The sequence below is a fragment of the Hemiscyllium ocellatum genome, chromosome 6 (genome assembly GCF_020745735.1).
Source record: "Hemiscyllium ocellatum isolate sHemOce1 chromosome 6, sHemOce1.pat.X.cur, whole genome shotgun sequence".
In the NCBI taxonomy this organism is placed as follows: domain Eukaryota; kingdom Metazoa; phylum Chordata; class Chondrichthyes; order Orectolobiformes; family Hemiscylliidae; genus Hemiscyllium; species Hemiscyllium ocellatum.
Genome location: NC_083406.1, coordinates 98,714,210 through 98,736,267, shown reverse-complemented (window position 1 = coordinate 98,736,267; position 22,058 = coordinate 98,714,210). Strand labels below are relative to the sequence as shown.

General features: G+C 40.0%; 1 protein-coding gene across 1 annotated transcript in view; it reads right to left on the bottom strand.

Moving 5' to 3' along the window:
* The window catches only part of LOC132816504 (copper-transporting ATPase 2-like), a 105,914-nt gene extending 95,640 nt beyond the window's left edge, over positions 1 to 10,274 (bottom strand). Inside the window, exon 1 of the mRNA XM_060826178.1 lies at positions 10,043 to 10,274. Coding sequence (XP_060682161.1) covers positions 10,043 to 10,255 — 213 coding nt within the window. The 5' untranslated portion in view covers positions 10,256 to 10,274. The remainder of the gene's footprint in view (positions 1 to 10,042) is intronic.
* Positions 10,275 to 22,058: the final 11,784 nt, after the last annotated feature.

The window sequence follows — 22,058 nt, the reverse complement described above, 5'->3', positions numbered from 1 at the left end:
AAATTTGTTTTGCTGCGGTTAGAGCTAATTCACATAACAAGGGCATTGTTTTGTATGTACAATGGGGTATATCTTGTCTTTGTTGTAATGTAAAACATATAATACAACATGCTGTCTTGTTTTTCCACTTCCAGTGACCAACAGCTGAGAAGCAGATGGAGAACTGAAGGTTGGGTTTAAAATTGTAGGGGCTGGTGATTATGAGCAATGAGGTACAGACTTAAGGTTGTTTATCATGAAGAAAACATGTCCATAAAACATTGCAGTGACTAAACAATGCTGACTAAAACTGCACAAGTGTAAATTGGAGTCAAGTTGGGTGTCATAATTGATATCTACTGCATTCCTACCTTTTGGATCTGGTTCTTGACAATTTAACAGAATTATTATGACTGATAATCTGAATGTCAAACCTGTGCAAGCTCAACTCTGAATGCAAAAAGAGAAACTGTCCTTCCTCAACCTGTCTGCAGCCTTTGACTCAGTTGAGCCTCTGATGCTTGTTGTCCAGTTTGGGTTGTTCCTGCAGCAGCACGTTAATTAGTTCCATTCTCGCCTATTTAATTAACTGAGAATATTACTCAAAGGTTTCTCTTCCTGCTCTGCTACTATTACTCGTATTCCCTCCAAGCTTTATACTTGGCCATCAGCTTTTTCTAATCTGCATGATGCCCCTTAGCAGCATAATCAAAAACACGCAACACAATCCATTGTGCATAGATGCATAGGATTTCCACCACTACAAGTTACCCTCCAAAATACACACCATCCTGACTTGGAACGACATTGCTGTTCCATCACTGTTCCTGGGTCTCCCTTGCTAAAAGCAATGTGGATGTTCCTACACCCTAACAATTGAAATAGTTCAAAAAGCACCTCACCACTACCATCTTCAGGGCGGTTAGGGACAGGCAATAAATATTCATCTGGTCAGTGAAACTAACATTGTCTTAAAAGAAATGAACAATAGTTTCACATGTGCATGAGTCCAACTCTACAGCACATCACTCAACTCTGCATTGACATTCTACCCTCCATATACTTGACACCATCCAGGCATTGCTGTCATTCCTGACCTAAGCTCACTGACCTACATTGGGTCCTGATTAATTGGTGTCTTGATACAATTTTCATGCTGTTTTCTTATCATTACATGACCTCATTCCTGCCAGTGTCAGTAATCACAACCAGCTTCACAAACTTCCAAAATATTTGTACCAATTCAAGTATGGCCTGTTAAGCATCCAATTTTAATTGTTTGTTGGTGCTTCTGTCTTCAGCTTTCTTGGCCCTGATCCCTAATCACTAATGATAGCAAACTGTTCATCATTTCACAGGAATAGCCATGTCTGTATATTTAGACCTGGACAATATTCAGATTTGGGTTAGTATGTTAAATTTACATTCATGTTACACAAGTGCCAGGCAATGAGCACCCTCAACCATAGAGAATTTAACCAATCTCCCTGTGACATTTAATAGCATTGCCATTGCTATCATGATCCTGGGGGTTACCCCTAAAATGGACTAGCCATGTAAATATTGTGACTACAAGTGCAGATCAGAGACTAGGAATCCTGCAGCAAGTGACTACATTCCTGATTCCATAAGGTCTGTCCACCACCTATCTACCCCTGGCCAGGAGTGTGATGGATTACTCTCCATTGCCTGGATGGATGCAGCACAACTAAAGAAAAGAGTTGGTTCTTTGGCATCTTATTTACAAACATTCATCCCCTCCACTATTGATATATGGTAGCAAGGTACATCATCTATAAAATGAACTGCAGAAATTCACCAGGGTCCTGAGACAGCATCTTCCAAACCATGACTATTACTATCTACAAGGACAAGAGCATCAGCTGCATGGTAACATCTACACCATCTGTAAGCTCCCTCATTCATGCCACGTAAGTGTCAAGCAATGAACATCTCCAACCAGAGAATCTAACCATCTTGCCTAAATGTCCAACGGCATTATCTTTGCTGAGTCCCCCATTGCTGGTCAATGGTAACATCTTGGCAGTTACCGTTGACCAGAAACTGAACTGGTCCAGCCACATAAAGTCAAAAGAACAGGTCAGAGGCTGGAAATTTCAGAACTGAATAACTCACCTGAACAGCTGGGGCTGTTTTCCCTGAAATGTCGGAGGCTGAGGGGTGACCTTATAGAGGTTTACAAAATTGAGGGACATGGATAGGGTAAATAGACAAATTTTTTTTTCTCTGGGGTCGTGGAGTCCAGAACTAGAAGGCATAGGTTTAGAGTGAGAGGGGAAAGATATAAAAGAGACCTAAGGGGCAACTTTTTCACGCAGAGGGTGATACGGGTATGGAATGAGCTGCCAGAGGAAGTGATGGAGGTTGGTACAATTGCAACATTTAAGAGGCATTTGGATGGGTATATGAATAGGAAGGGTTTGGAGGGATATGGACCGGGTGTTGGCAGGTGGGACTATATTGGGTTGGGATAACAGGTTGGCATGGACAGGTTGGACTGAAGGGTCTGTTTCTATGCTGTACTTCTCTATGACTGTTGAATTGTGGAATACCATTCACTCATCCACTTGTCTGGATAAGGCAGCTGCAACAACACTCAAGCTCTACACTGTCCAGAACAAAGCAGTCCACTTGTTTGGCAATCTGTTTACTAATTTAAACATTCACTCCCTCCACCACTTATGTATGGTGGTCGCAGTGTATACCATCTGCAAGATACACTTCAACATACCAAAACTCCTTTGAGATCACCTTTCAAATATGTGACTTCTACCACCTAGAAGGTTATTAAAACAGGTGCATGGGAACTCTGCCACCTGCAAGTTCCCTTAAGCCCCACACCACCCTGAGTTGGAACTATAAAATCATTCCTTCACTGTTGCTAGAGGAACACATTTATGGAGAGAAAATCTCAATTTATGAACCCCACGCCCCAAAAAGAACTGTGGATACTGGAAGTCAGAAATAAACAAAAAATTGCTGGAAAAACTCAGCTAGTCTAGCAGCATAAGTGGAGCAAAAAAACAGTTAACATTTCAGGTCCAGTGACCCTTCTTCAGAACTGATTGTAGCTAGGAAAATGTTGGTGTATTTATGCTGACAGTGAGGAGGAAGGACAAGTAAATGATAGTGCCACACAACGCGATGGAGGGTATTCTGGATGTGAAATTGGTTCTTCATTTCCACATAGACTCTTACCATTGCTGTCATAGATGGATGCAAATGCAGTAGGCAGATTGGTAAAGATGAGGTCAATTATGTCTTTCCTTATTATTGGTTCTCTTGACACATGCCAAGACCTAGTCTAACAGCTGTGCCCTTCAGGCCCTGATCTACTTAATTGCTAGTACTCTGCCAACCTACTCTTGATGGTGAACATTTTGCAACCTTGCTGTTCTCAGTGCTTCCTCCAAGTATTGTTCAACCCAAAGGAGCACTGTTTCATCAGAAAAGGAAGGACAGTATCTGATAACCAGTAGGAGGTTTACTTGCCCATGTTTGACCTGATGCTATGAGAAATCATAGGGTCTGGAGTCACTATTTAGGGCTTTCGGGCAACTCCTTCCCATCTGTATACCATTGTGCCATCATCTGTGATGGGTTGGACAGGATATACCCAGGGATAGGTAATGGTGGCGACTGGGATCTTGTCTGTAATGTATAATTCAACAAATGTATAATCTGGTTGCTTGATTAGTCTGTGAGACAGCTCTCCCAATTTTTGCACTAGTCCCCAGATGTTAGTAAGGAGGACTTTATGGGGTCAAAATGGCTGTTTTTGCCATTGACCTAGGCACCCAAAACAACAATGGCAAGTGTTCCACCTGGTTTGATTCCTTTGTTGAGATTTTCTAGCAATTGATGCAACTGAGTAGCTTGCTAGGCCATTTCAGAGGGCAGATGAGAGTCAACCACATTGCCTTAGGTCTGGAGTCACATATAGGCCAGACCAGATGAGGACAGAAGATTTCCTTCCATACAGGACATTAGTGAAGCAACAATCGGCAATGGCTTCATGATCATCATTAGATTCTTGGGGTCAAATCAGGATCCCCAGTATATTAGAGGGCTTTCTGAAGTATTAGTCTAGTGATAACATCACTTAGACATTGCCTCCACCTCAATACTCAAATTTGCAGAAGGACTTGTTCTGCTTTGTATATAATTTAACCAGCACTGTTTATTGAATTATATGCCAAAACCTGCACCAAGTCCATCTCTGAGCATGCTTACAACAAAAATAAGGGATGATGTTGAAAGGGAACAGACAACTTCCCACATGCAGCAAACTCTTTCTGATTAGGTATACATTTCCCTAATATTCATGTAAATATATTTGGGCTTTGTCTAGCTCCAGGACATACTGGAATCCCAGGTAGCACAACCATGATATACTGATTAAAGCTACTCAGGATAGCTGAATTACTGTATGCTTAGCAAAGTACCCACAGTCTAAACATATGGAGAGCTGCTATAGAGTCATGACAGTGATACATAAAAAAGGTCGATGGTGGCAAAGTAAAAAAATAGAATCGACACTGGGCCAAAAAGAGAAAAAGCAAAACCAAACAACAGAGATTAAGGGTGACTGTGAAGATTGCATGAACAGCTAGTCGGCTTAAAATATGGACTACTGGAGGGACCACCTTCCTGAGATTTTATCGTGTGAAGAACAATGAGGCTTATTACTGAGGAGACTAATATGAAATCTCAACATGCAAAGCTACTTAATACTTTAATTTTATGTTATTCAATATGACCTACTGCTATTACAAGATCTTAAACTTGATTGTATACTGAAAAGCGTGCAGTATTCACATTTAAATTTAATAGCATTTGAATGGATGACATCTATTTGTAAGAGAAAAAAAAATTAGCAGTTATTGGAATATGTTCAATATGGAATTTTAGGAATACACAAACTTTTCTAATGCATGAGAATTACACTACTGTTTTTTAAATGTCTTTCAAACATTTCTAAAGGGAGTTTCTAAACTAATTCATTCTCACCATATATCACTTCACCCTTGCATTTCGTAAGAATGTTTCTTAACATGCATACCTTTACTGCTGAATGGCATTTTAACACTAACTCGACTTGTGATTATTGACTTGTCCATTTCAGCACTAAATATACTGAAACTGAGTTTTAAAAATCTGTTCCTTTGAGAAGTCTTCTTTATCTAAGACTACTGAGTCAGAATCAGGTAAATTGTTCCATGAAAATATACTAATTTTTAATAGGTCCAGTGGGAAAAACGTTCAAATGAAACTGGCGGAGGTTTCTGAAAACAGGATGTTTTTAGCAACATCTTTATCCACATATTACATTATAGGACATTTTGACAAGGTTTGCCAACACGTGTATTTGTTAACTATGTTCCAAAAATGCTAGGCAAGCAATTACCACTCACTTTGAATTCTTGATTAAAATCTTCAAGTACCATGTTTGTTGCTGAGCCAACAAAAGATTCATGTTTGCTAATTTTGCAACTGCACAATTTTGTTGATTTGCATGTGTAAATCAATAGTGTTCCGCAGATATGTAATGGCTGATAATGTCTTTGTGAGCATGTGTGGTATTTTGCACATATCCTTAAATTGCTGGTATTCATAAAGCATGGAACTTCCATTGGTTTTCATGTGCGTATGATAAATATTCAATACTCATGGAAGCACAATTCAGAAATGAGTCATTTAGCCCAAGCTGTTTGTGTCAGCATTTATCCTTCGTCAAGCAAATAATCTCAATCACACTGAATTACATTTTGTCTTCAACCACCCATCCAGAATAATCTTTAATGTGGACACCACAGTACTTCTCTTTATCTAGAAATATATCCTCAAAAACTGTTGACCTCTGTCATTCCTGAAATACATGGTTTAGATGCTTCTGTTTTCTAAAAGGTCATTTTATCCTTAAGCGGTGGCACTAAAATTTTTCCCTGCATGAACGAACAAATTGTCATCTGTAATAATCCAGATGATCTCTTTCACCTTTCTTCAAAACTGAATACTATATGAGCTGCTCTCCAATTCTCACGGAATAAAGCCCTGAAATTCTGGAGCCTTAGCAATTTCCTCCTTGTGTGCCTTCAGGATTCTTGGAGGTATCCTATTAGATGCTGGTATTTTTCCTTTCCAACTTAATTTATCTAAAGTTGTTCTTTTAGCAATTATCATATCATAGTGTTAGCTTATTCAAAATTCACATCCTGTCTTGGCATCATTTTTTAATATATTGTGGGATGATTTGAACCAAAACAGCTCAGATTGAATCTTTTCAGTTGACTTGTAAACACCTTGACAGACCTCAAGAAAGTTTGGCTGTCAGTGTGACTTGTTGATGGTTGATATATTTGATTATATTCCGGAAGACAGAAGAATATAATACTGTAATCATTTAGGAAACAGTAAAATTCATTCAGTGAATTTTTTGGGTAAAGATTTTATATTTCGATTTAAACTGGTATTGTATCAGCAAATTTCAGCAGATCAACATTAAGACTGCTACAGTAGGCTATGATCACTCTTGGATAGAAACGGGATAGTTTAGATTCCCTGTGAGCATTTAATCCAGCTCAGTTATTATATCTACTTACCCATTTAAAGTTGGTTTGGGGTCCGGAGCCATTATAAAATGAAAAAAGAATAGAATTCATTAATTGATAAAAAGACTTACGATTGGAAATACGTGGTGCCAAAAGAACTTATGTACACAAAATGAAAGTTAGAGTAAATGTAGTCAAAAATCAAAGATAAACAAAAGAAATATTATTAAGTGGGGTAATGCTCCAGTTTTTCAAAATGGTTAGATGTTGACGTCAGTGTACTACATGGTTCTGTTCTGAGACTGTGTGTTTGCTGTGTGCAGAAATGATTTGATAGACTTTTCTCAACAAACAAAGTAGTGAAATTTGGAATACATTAATTAAAAATACATTGTTCGAAAATCAGCATGTCAGCATTTGAAGAAAATATGTTAGAAAGGTTAGGTTGGTGTTTGAGAGAAAGGGATATGGGAGAGGAGTGCATACTAGAGATTATGACCATTAATTTGAGAGGATAGTCAGAATGGAAGAAGTGGGTCAAACATTCTATATCCATTTTGCAAATTCCATGTAGAAGTAAAAAGTACAGAAGAAGGGAAAACAGATAAAAGGGTCTCACGCAAATAAAAAGTTTAATTTTTTGTAAGGTTGTGTTTAATTTATTGATAATTTGTAAATTTAATCTATTACTGTAATAAAACCATTTAAAACTAAGATGGGGAGAAACTTAGAGGCTTGTAAGGTCTTTGGAATTTTATAATCCAATAAACTGTGGATATTCAAGACATACGTTGACAGATTTTTTGATACTAAAGTAATTACGAGGTATAGGATGGTATGGGATTTAAACAGGAAATCAGCCACAATTTTGTTGAATAGGGAAGTCTGCTTGAAAGGTCAAATGGCCTACTCCACTCCTTTTTTATGTTCACGTGTTCTGATTGTATTTATTTAAGTAATTTTAATCTGTAGTAAAATTTGTTTGTAGGTAAAAGATTGAGTGCAAAACAAAAACAAAAATTTGGGAAATGCAAGTTCACTTATTGCTGTCATTAGCTTAAACATTGAATAATGTAGTTTAATTCAGTCTGCATCCAGTTGCAAGCCAACCATTTATTGTGAATCAGCAAGCATTACTTTGAAATCAAATGAAGATGAAAACAATTATGAAGCGAACATGATTCTTGTTATGATTTAATTTTAAAAGGTCTTCTTTTGACCACATTTTCACTGTAATCCTTTCAAAGAAGCAATGCTATTTAGGTTTTGACGTATTCAACACCAATTACCAAATAATGGGTCCTAACAAGCTGCTGTCATAATTTAGTGCTTAAAGGAAGAGAATGTTTATTACATTTCTGACAACGTTAAGTGTTCACAAAAACATATACTTGAATTTTCAGCCCTGAAGGCGGAGTTTTTTTGGGTCAAAAATCTGCCTCCATGGGTGAGTGCTTAGTTGGCATGGAGATGGATTCCCTGCCCAGTTGAGGGCAGTAGGTGGGCTGCCTATGCTTGAAGGGTCAGAAAAACATCCAGCCGTGAGATAGGTAACCAGGAGGGCTCTCAACAAATAGATGCCTTTTCAGCCAGTATCATAAAAATAAAATACAAAATACTGGGGAGAAACCAGCTACAGGCTGGTCTTTGGTGTGTATCAACCATACAGAGAGGACCAAGGGCATGCCTGGGCGTTGCCAATCTTCCTAGAATAATTGGACATTTTCTGGAATCAGGAGAATGTGAGGACTGCAGATGCTGGAGACCAGAGTTGAAAAGTGTGGTGCTTTTCCAGCACCACAATCTTCTGGAATCAACCTCAATCTCACAGAAGTGACATAAAGGACTCCATGAATACGCCAACTCCCAATGATGATGGCCAGGACCAGCCCGTAGCTAATACACTTTGGGACCACCATTATCGATGCCAGGAACCCACTCTCCCACCTAAGAAAAGCCTGGCTCTGAGTTGGTGGAATTAATTTGATGGAAGTATACAAGCGGAAGTATACAAGTTAAACAAGTAGTGCTGCAATCAGGTAAGGCAGCGTTCACTCAAGCTGCAGGAGCTGGAGGAAAAGATATTGATATCGGCCAGGCTTAGACTTGGCTGAGACTGACTGAATGTTTTTTTAAAACTTTAATTCACAGAATGTGGGTGTTGCTGGCTAGGCCAGCATATTGTTCCTATTTCTAATAATCCTTGAGAAGGAGGTGGTGATCAGCTGTTTTGGACTGCTGTGATCCTGGGGTGCAGATGTACCTACGCAGTGCCATAAGAAGGGAATTCCAAGATTAGTAATTAATAAATGTATTAATTAGTCTCAGATTGAACCAGATGGACTGGCATGCTATGAGCTTGTGTCCCTGAGCAAAGCTGGCATAGGAAGGAATTGTTCATCCTCTTCTCTCAATGTCATATTAAATAATTTAGCTCAACTACTCTGAGTAGATTTTATTCCCTTTCTGTCTTATGTCAGGATTAACCTTTCTACATATTTTGCTATCTTCTAGTTTCCCTCCTTGACATCATGTCACTATCTTTCTGTGATGCTGTTTTCACCTTTGGCTTCCAGAACATGTCCAGCCAGGAAGTGTCACCTTAGCCTGCAGGTTGTCTGCCTCTAAAACCTAATGCCCCTCCCCACCCCAATGCCCATCTCCTTAAGGAATTGAAGTCTGACTAGAAAATCCAAATCAGTCTCCATCACCTAATTTTTGAAAGGTTCTTGATTAGTTTAATTGCTTGCCTGCCACTCTGGGGAAAATGGCCTTCCTGGTCTTGGATCCACCTTCTGCAAAATGGCCAGTACAGGGAACAATATCTGAATACTGACCTTCAAAATAACACCGTTCTCTAACATTCCCACTAACCACTTTAATTTGGGTTTGGGAGCAGTGGCACAAGCATTCGCCCCAACAGAGTAACTGAGGGAATTGTTATTTATATTCTCAACTGTTCTGACCTTCATTAACTCACGTTGGTATCAGTGAACCTTTGACCACTTCATCCCCTTGGAAAGGAAACAATGATATTAATAAGTAACAGCAAATTTATCACAGAATATTTTGCTTTACTGAAAGGATGACTTAAAACATTTTAAATGTAGTTGATAAAAACACATTTGAAATAAAGTAAATTTTAAAAATCTATTTAGTATTGAGCATATTTGACAGACTACTACAATAATCTTACTGATTCTTTTTACAATAAAATTTAGGGGATCCAGTGTTACTACTGAAGCTTCAGCTTTTTAGGGTACCATCAACTGAAACACATTATCATTGCAGAATCTTGTCATTCATTGGAATTGGAACTGTTCTGTTCTTTATTTCTGGATAAAGATCAATCTGGACAGAAGATGATTTCAGGCATATTGCGTTCAGATCACATTGATGAGCTGCTCTGATATTTATAATTTCTGAACTTTTTGATGTGGGTGAATTCTAATTAAGTGAATATTCCAACTGAAATTCTCTCTTGTACTAACCTGATCTGCCTTTGTTTCCTTCTTGCTAGAGTTACATTTCTGTGAAACTTTGCTTTCTTCGCACTGAAGGAAGTTCATATTGCTCTCATGCTTTGTATTGTTACTGACAGTCCATGGAGCGCACACATTGACAAGTGAGTGACTTGATTTTCCAGAAACCACAGATAAAACACCATCACCATTCGGATCTGATTCTGCTTTGTCTGCCTCCATTTTATCTTGAGCTTCACTCCATGAAGTTTCTCTTTCAAATCAGATCATAGTATGTTAGTCCAGGAAAACAAAAAATATCCTGGCACATAAAATATTCAGTACCACTGTGCTATTTGACAAGGTTGAATGACACTGAAACCCAGGTAAACAGAAGTCTGGTTGAGTTCTTAGTGGTTAAACAAATACTGAGATCTGCACACGCCCACTTAAACATTGGCTAACAACTTCTTTGCACTCTTTTCTCTGTTCAACAAATCAGCTGCAGCACTACTACTTTTTGCACACGGCACACCAAATTGAAAACAGATAGTTGCATGTGCTACAGAATGAGAATCAAAAGTTTGGTGCATAATTCCCTTCATTTATGATGCTAATGCTGCTATTAGTAAAAACTATAATGAACATGTGAAATCATTTGAAACTGTTGTCATTCTTAATGGAATTGCTTGGTTTACAAATTAAAAGTTTCAGCTCAATTTCATATCATGCTGTTAAACATTATCAAAATTGGATTTATATGATCTGAAATAAATCAACAGATTTGTATCTGAAAACAGCATGAAAACTATTTTCATTCAGAAGACCGTAAGGCATAGAAGCAGAAGCATACATTCAGCCCATCAAGTCTGCTCCACCATTTAATGAGATGTAATAATCTTCAACTCCACTTCCCTGCTTTTTCCAATAACTCTTGATTCCCTTCCGGATTATATTGCAGTTCAAAAATCAAAACTGGATTTAAAATGCTTGTCACTAAAACAAACACTTAAATTCAAGTCTGAGTAGAACAATGTAAAGAAAACTTGTTTTTTAAGCAGCTAAAAGGGTATATAATACCAAATAAACATTTAGTGATTTGTTAAACATATATTTCAATTGTGCATTCATATGTCAATCTTAATTCATTTGTGTCTCTCCTTACTCAATTCAATAGATTTAGAGTTCAAACTCCATATACTCCACGCTGACAAACCTGCACTCTTGACTGCACACAAGATCTCCAAGGCACTATTCAAATTCTACAGTGCTACAGATATTCTGGCTGATGTCTCAATCGGTAATACTGAATATATCAATTATCTGACCATGTGCAATTTCTCATTGTTAAAACTTGAAGATATAGGATTCTGGGTATTCCAAGACGGAGGACGGGAAAAATTTCTGGCTGTTAGAGCTGCTCCTTTTTTTTGTGGAATTTTAGGTGTTGGAGGTGATTTCCTCGAATTCCAGGAGCAGCAATTACTGTTTTATATACTGTTGCATTGTTTTGGAACTTTGGAAAAAAAAAGTCAAAACAACAGCAGGGAGAAGGGCAGACAAAGGAAGCACATGGTGAGGACAGTGCAGGAGACAGAGAGAAAACCTGCACAGTTACCACCTTTGCTGTTTGAATTCGTGTATCGCTGGACATCGGAGTGCATTTGGGAAAATTAACAAACAGTGAAATTCACAACTAATCCTGGAGGGAACTGTTGGGTGAAGTTCACAGCACAGAATCAGATAAATTCATTGTTGTTTTAAGTCTGTCCAATAGAAAGGCTGCAGTAGTGGGTACAGTGGATTCTTTCTTGATTATGTTTTTGGAGATAAGCCTCTTGATTAAACTTAAAATATAAGCTATAGCTATTAATTTAACCTGGGGCAGTGTTTGTAGAGGAATAAGACTGTGTTATTTTCTGGGCCTGTAGATTGTGAAGGAGCAAAAATGGCCTTTGCAGTGATATGTACTTCTTGTCAGATGTGGGAGTTTAAAGAGAGTTTAAAGGTTACCGCGGGTTATATCTGCCATAAATGCCAGATCGAGCGGATCGGTTGGAAGGACAAATAGAAGCGATGAGGAATTTGCAACTGCAACAGCAACAGTATGTGATGGATGGCAGTTATAGGAAGGGGGGGAAAGTCTCAGATACAGTCACATAGATGGGTTAGCTCCAGGAAGGGTAAGAGAGGTAGGCAGCTGGAGCAGGAGTCTTGTGTGGATATGCCCATTTCAAACAGGTATGTCATGCTGGAAAATGTAGGGGTGATGGATTCTCAGGGGAACGTAGCACAAACAGCCAAGTTTCTGGTATTGAGACTGGCTCTAATGCAACGAGGGATACGTCGGCTTCCAAGAGATCAATTGTGTTAGGGGACTCTGTAGGCCAAGGTACAGACAGACGTTTCTGTGGCCAGCAGAGAAAAAGCAGAATGGTGTGTTGTTTCTCTTGTGCCAGGATCAAGGATGTCTCAGAGAGGATGCAGAATGTTCTCATGGGGGAGAGGGGCCAGCAGGAGGTCATTGTCCACATTGGAACCAACAACATTGGAAGGGAAAAGGTTGAGACTCTGAAGGGAGATTACAGAGAGTTAGGTAGAATTTTAAAAAGGAGGTCTTCAAGGGTAGTAATATCTGGATTACTCCCAGTGCTACGAGCTAGTGAGGGCAGGAATAGGAGGATAGAACAGATGAATGCATAGCTGAGGAGCTGGTGTATGGGAGAAGGATTCACATTTTTGGATCATTGGAATCTCTTTTGGGGTAGAAGTGACCTGTACAAGAAGGACGGATTGCACCTAAATTTGCTAGAACTGCTTGGGAGGATTTAAACTAGTAAGGTGGTGGTGGGGGTGGGGAGGTGACCCAGGGAGACAGTGAGGAAAGAGATCGATCTGAGAAGGGTACAGCTGAGAACAGAAATGAGTCAAACAGTCAGGGCAGGCAGGGACAAGATAGGACTAATAAATTAAACTGCATTTATTTCAATGCAAGGGGCCTAACAGGGAAGGCAGATGAACTCAGGGCATGGTTAGGAACATGGGACTGGGATATCATAGCAATTACAGAAACATGGCTCAGGGATGGGCAGGACTGGCAGCTGAATGTTCCAGGATACAAATGCTACAGGAAGGATCGAAAGGGAGGCAAAAGAGAAGGGGGAGTGGCATTTTTGATAAGGGATAGCATTACAGCTGTGCTAAGGGAGGATATTCCCGGAGATACATCCAGGGAAGTTATTTGGGTGGAACTAAGAAATAAGAAAGGGATGATCACCTTATTGGGATTGTATTATAGACCCCCCAATAGTCAGAGGGAAATTGAGAAACAAACTTGTAAGGAGATCTCAGCTATCTGTAAGAATAATAGGGTAGTTATGGTAGGGGATTTTAACTTTCCAAATATCAACTGGGACTGCCATAGTGTTAAAGGTTTAGATGGAGAGGAATTTGTTAAGTGTGTACAAGACAATTTTCTGATTCAGTATGTGGATGTACCTACTAGAGAAGATGCAAAACTTGACCTACTCTTGGGAAATAAGGCAGGTCAGGTGACAGAGGTGTCAGTGGGGGAGCACTTTGGGGCCAGTGACCATAATTCTATTAGTTTTAAAATAGTGATGGAAAAGGATAGACCAGATCTAAAAGTTGAAGTTCTACATTGGAGAATTGCCAATTTTGACGGTATTAGGCAAGAACGTTCGAAAGCCGATTGGAGGCAAATGTTTGCAGATAAAGGGACGGCTGGAAAATGGGAAGCCTTCAGAAATGAGATAACAAGAATCCAGAGAAAGTATATTCCTGTCAGGGTGAAAGGGAAGGCTGGTAAGTATAGGGAATGCTGGATGACTAAAGAAATTGAGGGTTTGGTTAAGAAAAAGAAGGAAGCATATGTCAGGTACAGTCAGGATAGATCGAGTGAATCCTTAGAAGAGTATAAAGAAAGTAGGAGTATACATAAAAGGGAAATCAGGAGGGCCAAACAAGGACATGAGATAGTTTTGGCAAATAGAATTAAGGAGAATCCAAAGGGGTTTTACAAATATATTAAGGACAAAAGGGTAACAAGGGAGAGAACAGGGCCCCTCAAGGATCAGCAAGGCAGCCTATGTGTGGAGCCACAGAAAATGGGGGAGATACTAAATGAATATTTTGCATCCGTATTTACTGTGGAAAAGGACATAGAAGATATAGACTGTAGGGAAATAGATGGTGACATCTTGCAAAATGTCCAGAATACAGAGAAGGAAGTGCTGGATGTCTTGAAACGGTTAAAGGTGGATAAATCTCCAGGACCTGATCAGGTGAACCCGAGAACTCTGTGGGAAGCTAGAGAAGTGATTGCTGGGCCTATTGCTGAGATATTTGTATCATCGATAGTCACAGGTGAGGCGCCGGAAGACTGGAGGTTGGTAAATGTGGTGCCACTGTTTAAGAAGGGTGGTAAGGACAAGCCAGGGAACTATAGACCAGTGAGCCTGACCTCGGTGGTGGGAAGTTGTTGGAGGAAATCCTGAGGGACAGGATGTTCATGTATTTGGAAAGGCAAGGACTGATTCGGGATAGTCAACATGTCTTTGTGCATGGGAAATCATGTCTCACAAACTTGATTGAGTTTTTTGATGAAGTAACAAAGAAGATTGATGAGGACAGAGCAGTAGAGGTGATCTATATGGACTTCAGTAAGGCATACGACAAGGTTCCCCATGGGAGACAGATTAGCAAGGTTAGATCTCATGGAATACAGGGAGAACTAGCCATTTGGACACAGAACTGGCTCAAAGGTAGAAGACAGAGGGTGGTGGTGGAGGGTTGTTTTTCAGACTGGAGGCCTGTGACCAGTGGAGTGCCACAAGGATCGGTGCTGGGTCCTCTACTTTTTGTTCATTTACATAAATGATTTGGATGTGAGCATAAGAGGTACAGTTAGTAAGTTTGCAGATGACACCAAAATTGGAGATGTAGTGGACAGCAAAGAGGGTTACCTCAGATTACAACAGGATCTGGACCAGATGGGCCAATGTGCTGAGAAGTGGCAGATAGAGTTTAATTCAGATAAATGTGAGGTGCTGCATTTTGGGAAAGCAAATCTTAGCAGGACTTATACACTTAATGGTAAGGTCCTAGGGAGTATTGCTGAACAAAGAGACCTTGGAGTGCAGGTTCATAGCTCCTTGAAAATGGAGTAGCAGGTAGATGGGATAGTGAAGAAGGCATTTGGTATGCTTTCCTTTATTGGTCAGAGTATTGAGTACAGGAGTTGGGAGGTCATGTTGCGGCTGTACAGGACATTGGTTAGGCCACTGTTGGAATATTTCACGCAATTCTGGTCTCCTTCCTTTTGGAAAGATGTTGTGAAACTTGAAAGGGTTCAGAAAAGATTTACAAGGATGTTGCCAGGATTGGAGGATCTGAGCTACAGGGAGAGGCTGAACAGGCTGGGGCTGTTTTCCCAGAAGCCGGAGGCTGAGGGATGACCTTATAGAGGTTTACAAAATTATGAGGGGCATGGGTAGGATAGATAGACAAAGTCTTTTCCCTGGGGTTGGGGAGTCCAGAACTAGAGGGCATAGGTTTAGGGTGAGAGGGGAAAGATATAAAAGAGACCTAAGTGGCAACTTTTTCACGCAGAGGGTGGTACGTGTATGGAATGAGCTGCCAGAGGATGTGGTGGAGGCTCGTACAATTGCAATATTTAAGAGGCATTTGGATGGGTATATGAATAGGAAGGGTTTGGAGGGATATGGGCCGGGTGCTGGTAAGTGGGAATTGATTGGGTTGGGATATCTGGTCGGCATGGACGGGTTGGACTGAAGGGTCTGTTTCCATGCTGTACATCTCTATGACTCTGTGACTCTAATCCAGGCTGTTTCTACAGTCCAGTACTGAAGGGGTCCTGTATAGTTGGAGGTAACCTGGCCACAATGGATACTTTGATCACTACGGAGTAATAGTTGAACGTAGTCTTTCTGCAGGATTTAATTGAATTTTTGCTTTCTCACTGATCAGAGCGATCCATCTTGATAATTCTGACATGTCTCCTGCTGACATCTTTGTGTCTGTTCAAATGTCTGCTTATGGCTATGTTAAGACCAAAGATCAGACTGCCATGTACCTGCAAAAGTGCTACTGCCTGCTAATTTTTATTTCAAGGTATTTAGAAGTCCAGCTATAAGGCTCAGATCAAGCCACAGTGAAACTGAGCATCAGTGACATCCCTGGCTCTGCTATCACTTTGGTATTGCATCAGAATATTTTTGTGCATGTAAATGTACACAGTAATTCTATTAGCAAGTAAAACCACGCACTTGTAATAAAAGAAATGCATATTTGATGCATTGTTAGATTTTGCCTTTAGAAAGAAGAAAGATCTAGTCTTTTATTTGCCACACAAACTTTGGGATTGAAAAACTACCTAGTTATTATGCAAAAACTATATGGACACAGCTGCACAATTAAAGTGTAGTTATAATGGGAAATCTTAATAATCCTGTTAGAAACTGTGGTAAATAGCATTAGTGCAAAGCTCAGTATGAGAGAGGAATTTCTGGCGAACTTTCTATGTTGATATATTTCCAAAGAACATAATAGAAGCAGACATAGATATATAGTGCATCAAGCTTGCTTCATCATTTATTACAAGTTTGGTTGATTTAGGGTTCAGCTCTACCTTCCAGCTACCTCCTCCTAATCCCTGAGAGACCAAAAGTCTGTCTATTCTTAAATGTATTCAACATTGGAGCAACCATAACCATTTGGAATAGAAAATTCAGTAGATTTGCAAGCCAGTCAGTCTTGTAATTGTTTTGTTTTCTATCCTATGATTGGCCTCTTATCCTAAGACTGTGCCTGAGTTTTTCATTTACTGTCCAGCAGAAAACAATCTTTCAGCTTATCAAACCCTTACAAAATCTTAAGTCTCTCTGAGATTGCTTTTCATTCTTCTAAACTCCAGAGGATATAGGCCCAATTTACCAGCTATCATGACAAATACCGCAACAATATGGTAAATGGAGTATAATATGGAAACATTTAGGATAGCCCTTCCATTCCAGGAACCAATTTAATGAACATTTACTGTATCACCTCCAAGGCAAATATATCTTTTTATAAATGGAAGGTAAAATTGCCAGAAGTAGTTGCACCAAAACCCCATACAATTTTAGCAAGACTTATTTATTCCTGTACTTAAATCACTTTGCAATTAAGGCCAAAATGCTATTTCCTCTTCACAATTGCTTGTGTATCTGCATGCTGACTTAAGTTTCCTTTAGTAGAAACTGAGGACTCCAGATACTGGAGATCAGAGTTGAAGAGTGTGGTGCTGGAAAAGCACAGCCGGTCAGGCAGCATCCGAGGAGCAGGAGAATCGATGTTTCAGGCATAAACCCTTCATCAGAAATCTTTCCTTTACAAGTGCATCCAAGTCTCATTGAATAACAAACTTGAAAGATTCATGCCTTTAAAATATTTCTACTTTTCTATTGCTATGACCATTTTATTACTCTTACCATTAACCAATTCCTCCACTATCAACATCCTGGTTTTACCATTGATGGGAAACTGAACTGACCAGCCATATAAATACTGTGGCTACAAAGCCAGGTAAGAGACTTTAATTCTATTATAACTTAGTCTTGATTTCCCAAAGCCAGTCCACCACCACAGAGTACAAGTCAAGAGTGAGGCAAAATATTTTCCACTTGTCTGAATGAGTATGCTTCCAACAACACACCTGATATTTGACACTGTCCAGAAAAAAAACAGTTCACTTAATTAGTCCCCCAATTTAAACATTGGCATGCTGTACCACTGATGAACAGTGCCAGCATTGCACGTGTATTGTATAAAAGATGCTCTATGGCTCTTCGCGAATGCTTCTACAATAACACATGTCCTTCTCAACCTAACAGGCAGCAGACACATAGCAATCACACTACCTGTAACTTTTTCACCGAGCCATACACCATTCTTGATTTTGAACTATATTGCTGTTAGTTTCCTGTGTCTGGATCAATTTCCTGAAACTACCTAGCAGCCATATAGATGTACTGACATAAGACACACTGACATAAGATGAACTGTATGGTTTCAAGGCACACTACCACATCTCAAAAGCAATTATGGATGGGCAACAAATACTGGTCTTTGCCAGCAACACCTACTTTCCATGAAAGAGTTTTTTTAAAATGACTAAAATCAGAAATATACCACTTGTGTGTGATGATGGCAGGAAGAATGCGGAGCAATGTGGGAGTGACATTTCTCCTGAGAGACACCACAGACACATCAAGCTGAACAGCCTCCTTCTACCTTGCAATATCAAAATTCCTTGATATTAGATAGTTAATAAGGCATGCACAATCTTTATAGATGAGCTTTGGAATTACATATAATAGATGAGGAACAAAGTGATCTAGCAGTCACAATCTACCACAGTAATCATTCCGCCTTACTGCAGGTTGCAAATTGAACAAATCCTTTTCCTCTGGTGATGGAACCTTTTAATATGCCATGTTGCTCTTTTTTAAACATGCACATTGGGCTCTGATGATGCAATTGAAACCAGACCATAATTTTTATTTCAGGCCTGTGTGAATAAAGAGGTTGTGGCTTTTCCCATGGGCCAAGTGAGTGGCAAGAGAAGCCATGTCTATGAGAGGCCCTGAAAGAAAGATTAATATTATTTTCTTTTGGGCAGCTGAAACAAAAATGTTTCAGCCTCTAGCCTCAACATTACAGGGTCCTCTTCAACCAGAATTCTTTGCCAGTCAAAATTCACCCTGAGTGGTGTCCCCATACTGTCCAGTACATAATTCTGGTAACATCATATCCCTTAAGTATACTTTTAGTAGAGTGTTCCCTTCTGATCTGAACAGTGTATTCTTATTTGCACATATCCTTCTTAAGCCCAAGCAAACGTTTCATCGGACAAGGTCAGTAGTAAATCATTAAAATACTTCATGACACAGTGAGTAAATATGCAAAACAACAAATGTGAGCAGATTCAATTAGCAAACAGTTTCAATGAGTGTAATTTGTCATTATGCAGTCATACAAAATAATGAGTTCATTATTCTTCCCCCACATCAACTGACAGCTAACTTAGAAATAATTTCTGCCTACATTAATGAATTCTAATCTGCCGTCTTGGGACCTTACATTCATGTCTCTATCTCTTGTTCCTTTTTCCCATGTCTCTCTGTTCACAGCTGGAAGCAAAAGTCTTTGAGGATTTTCATTTTAAGCTTGTAATGAAGCCTGCACTCACCCCAAGCAGCCTTAAAGCATAGTTTAAAAAAATCCTAAAACAACCACATGGATTGATCAGATGTGGGTTGTCACACTGCAATATGTATCATTGTATGTTCATTTTAGGCCCAAACTTCATACGAAACTCATTCCAATTTCTGACCAAGTCTGTATTTTAATGCCTCACATTTATTGCCCATCCTACTTGCCTTTGAAGAGCTATAGTTTATGTGGTGAAGGTACTTACTGTGCCATTAGGTGAGAAATCCCAGAATTTTGATCAGTAACAGGAATGGACTCAAGATTTGTAATTTTGAGTCTGAATGGTGTCCAACTTGGAGATGTCAGTGTTCCCATGTTCTTGCTGCTTTTGTTCATCTGGAGGACAGCCATGATGGTTTTGGGCAGTGCTACCAAGGAACACTGCTGAGTTACTGTAGTGCATCTTGTACATTCTTCAGCTGTGTTACACTTGAGATAGAGGAAATGAATGCTTAAAGTGATTGGTGGGGTTCTATTCGAGCGAGTTGTTTTCTCCTGGATTGCATTCCAATTCTTGAGTGTTGAAGTTCAAAGAACCAGAGTCTTCCATCACAATCCTGACTTGTTCCTCAGAAGTGATGGCAAAACCTTGGGAAATCTGCATATAAGTTGTAATGCAGAGCTGCCCTTTTATCAATAATACATATTTACCCGATTCTGTTACTTTTTAGCCAATGGTGACCTTCAGATATTGGTGGTTGAATTCTCTGCCTTTGGAGATGGTCATTGCCTGGCACCTTGTCATGAATGTTACTTCCCACTTATCAATCGAAGCTTCCAGGTTTTGCATCATATGGACATGGGCTGGTTCAATACCTGAAGAGGTATAAGTAAAGCTAAACATTGTGCAGTTATCAGTGAATATCCGTACTCCTGGTCTCATGATGGAGGGAATGTCATTGATAGAGTAGCTGAAGTGATTGAGGCACCACACTGAGGAACCCGAGCAGAATATCCAGTAGCTCTGATAAATGGCCTCCAACTACCACAGCCATCTTCTGATGTGTCAGATATAACTCCAACTAGTGAAGAATTTTACTGACTTGGATTTTTACAATGGATGTTTGATGGTTCATTTGGACAAACGGTCCTTTGGGCAGACACTCTCACCTCTGGAATTCGGCACTTTTATCTGTATTTGATCCAGGGCTGTAACAAGGCTTGACATAGTTGCCAACACTCCCTTACAACTTGACAGGTGTTTGAGAGTAGACTTGATAAGGCAGTAATTGGCCATTTTGGATTTGTCCTGCTTTTTGTGCACAGATTATAGCTGTGCAATTTTACTGTAAAGTGGATGGAATGCTGTAGTTGTGGTAGAACAGCTTGCCTGGGTCCATAGCGTTTGTTGTGTCCATAAGACCACAAGACATAGGAGTAGAAGTAAGGCCATTCGGCCCATCGAGTCCACTCCGCCATTCAATCATGGCTGATGGGCATTTCAACTCCACTTACTAGCGTTCTCCCCATAGCCCTTAATTCCTCGAGACAACAAGAATCTATCAATCTCGGCCTTGAAGACATTTAGCGTCCCGGCCTCCACTGCACTCCGTGGCAATGAATTCCACAGGCCCACCACCTTCTGGCTGAAGAAATGTCTCCGCATTTCTGTTCTGAATTGACCCCCTCTAATTCTAAGGCTGTGTCCATGGGTACTAGTCTCCTCGCCTAATGGAAACAATTTCCTAGCGTCCACCCTTTCCGAGCCATGTATTATCTTGTACGTCTCTATTAAGTCTCCCCTTAATCTTCTAAACTCCAATGAATATAATCCCAGGATCCTCAGCCGTTCCTCATATGTTAGACCTGCCATTCCAGGGATCATCCGTGTGAATCTCTGCTGGACACGTTCCAGTGCCAGTATGTCCTTCCTGAGGTGTGGGGACCAAAACTGGACACAGTACTCCAAATGGGGCCTAACCAGAGCTTTATAAAGTCTCATTAGCACATCTCTGCTTTTATATTCCAACCCTCTTGAGATAAGAGACAACATTGCATTCGCTTTCTTAATCACGGACTCAACCTGCATGTTTACCTTTAGAGAATCCTCGACTAGCACTCCCAGGTGCCTTTGTACTTTGGCTTTACTAATTTTCTCACCATTTAGAAAGTAGTCTATGCTTTTTTTCTTTTTGCAAAAGTGCAAGACCTCACACTTGCTCACGTTAAATTCCATCAGCCATTTCCTGGACCACTCTCCCAACCTGTCTAGATCCTTCTGTAGCCTCCCCACTTCCTCAGTACTACCTGCCTGTCCACCTAACTTCGTATCATCAACAAACTTCGCTAGAATGCACCCAGTCCCCTCATCCAAATCATTAATATATAATGTGAATAGCTGTGGCCCCAACACTGAACCCTGAGGGACACCGCTCGTCACCGGCTGCCATTCTGAAAAAGAACCTTTTATCCCAACTCCCTGCCTTCTGTTAGACAGCCAATCCTCAATCCATCCCAGCAGCTCACCTCGAACACCATGGGCCCTCATCTTGCTCAGCAGCCTCCCGTGTGGCACTTTATCAAAGGCCTTTTAAAAGTCTAGATAGACCACATCCACTGGGTTTCCCTGGTCTAACCTACTTGTCACCTCTTCAAAAAATTCCAACAGGTTTGTCAGGCATGACCTCCCCTTACTAAATCCATGTTGACTTGTTCTAATCAGACTCTGCTCTTCCAAGAATTTAGAAACGTCATCCTTAATGATGGATTCTAGAATTTTACCAACAACCGAGGTTAAGATAATTGGCCTATA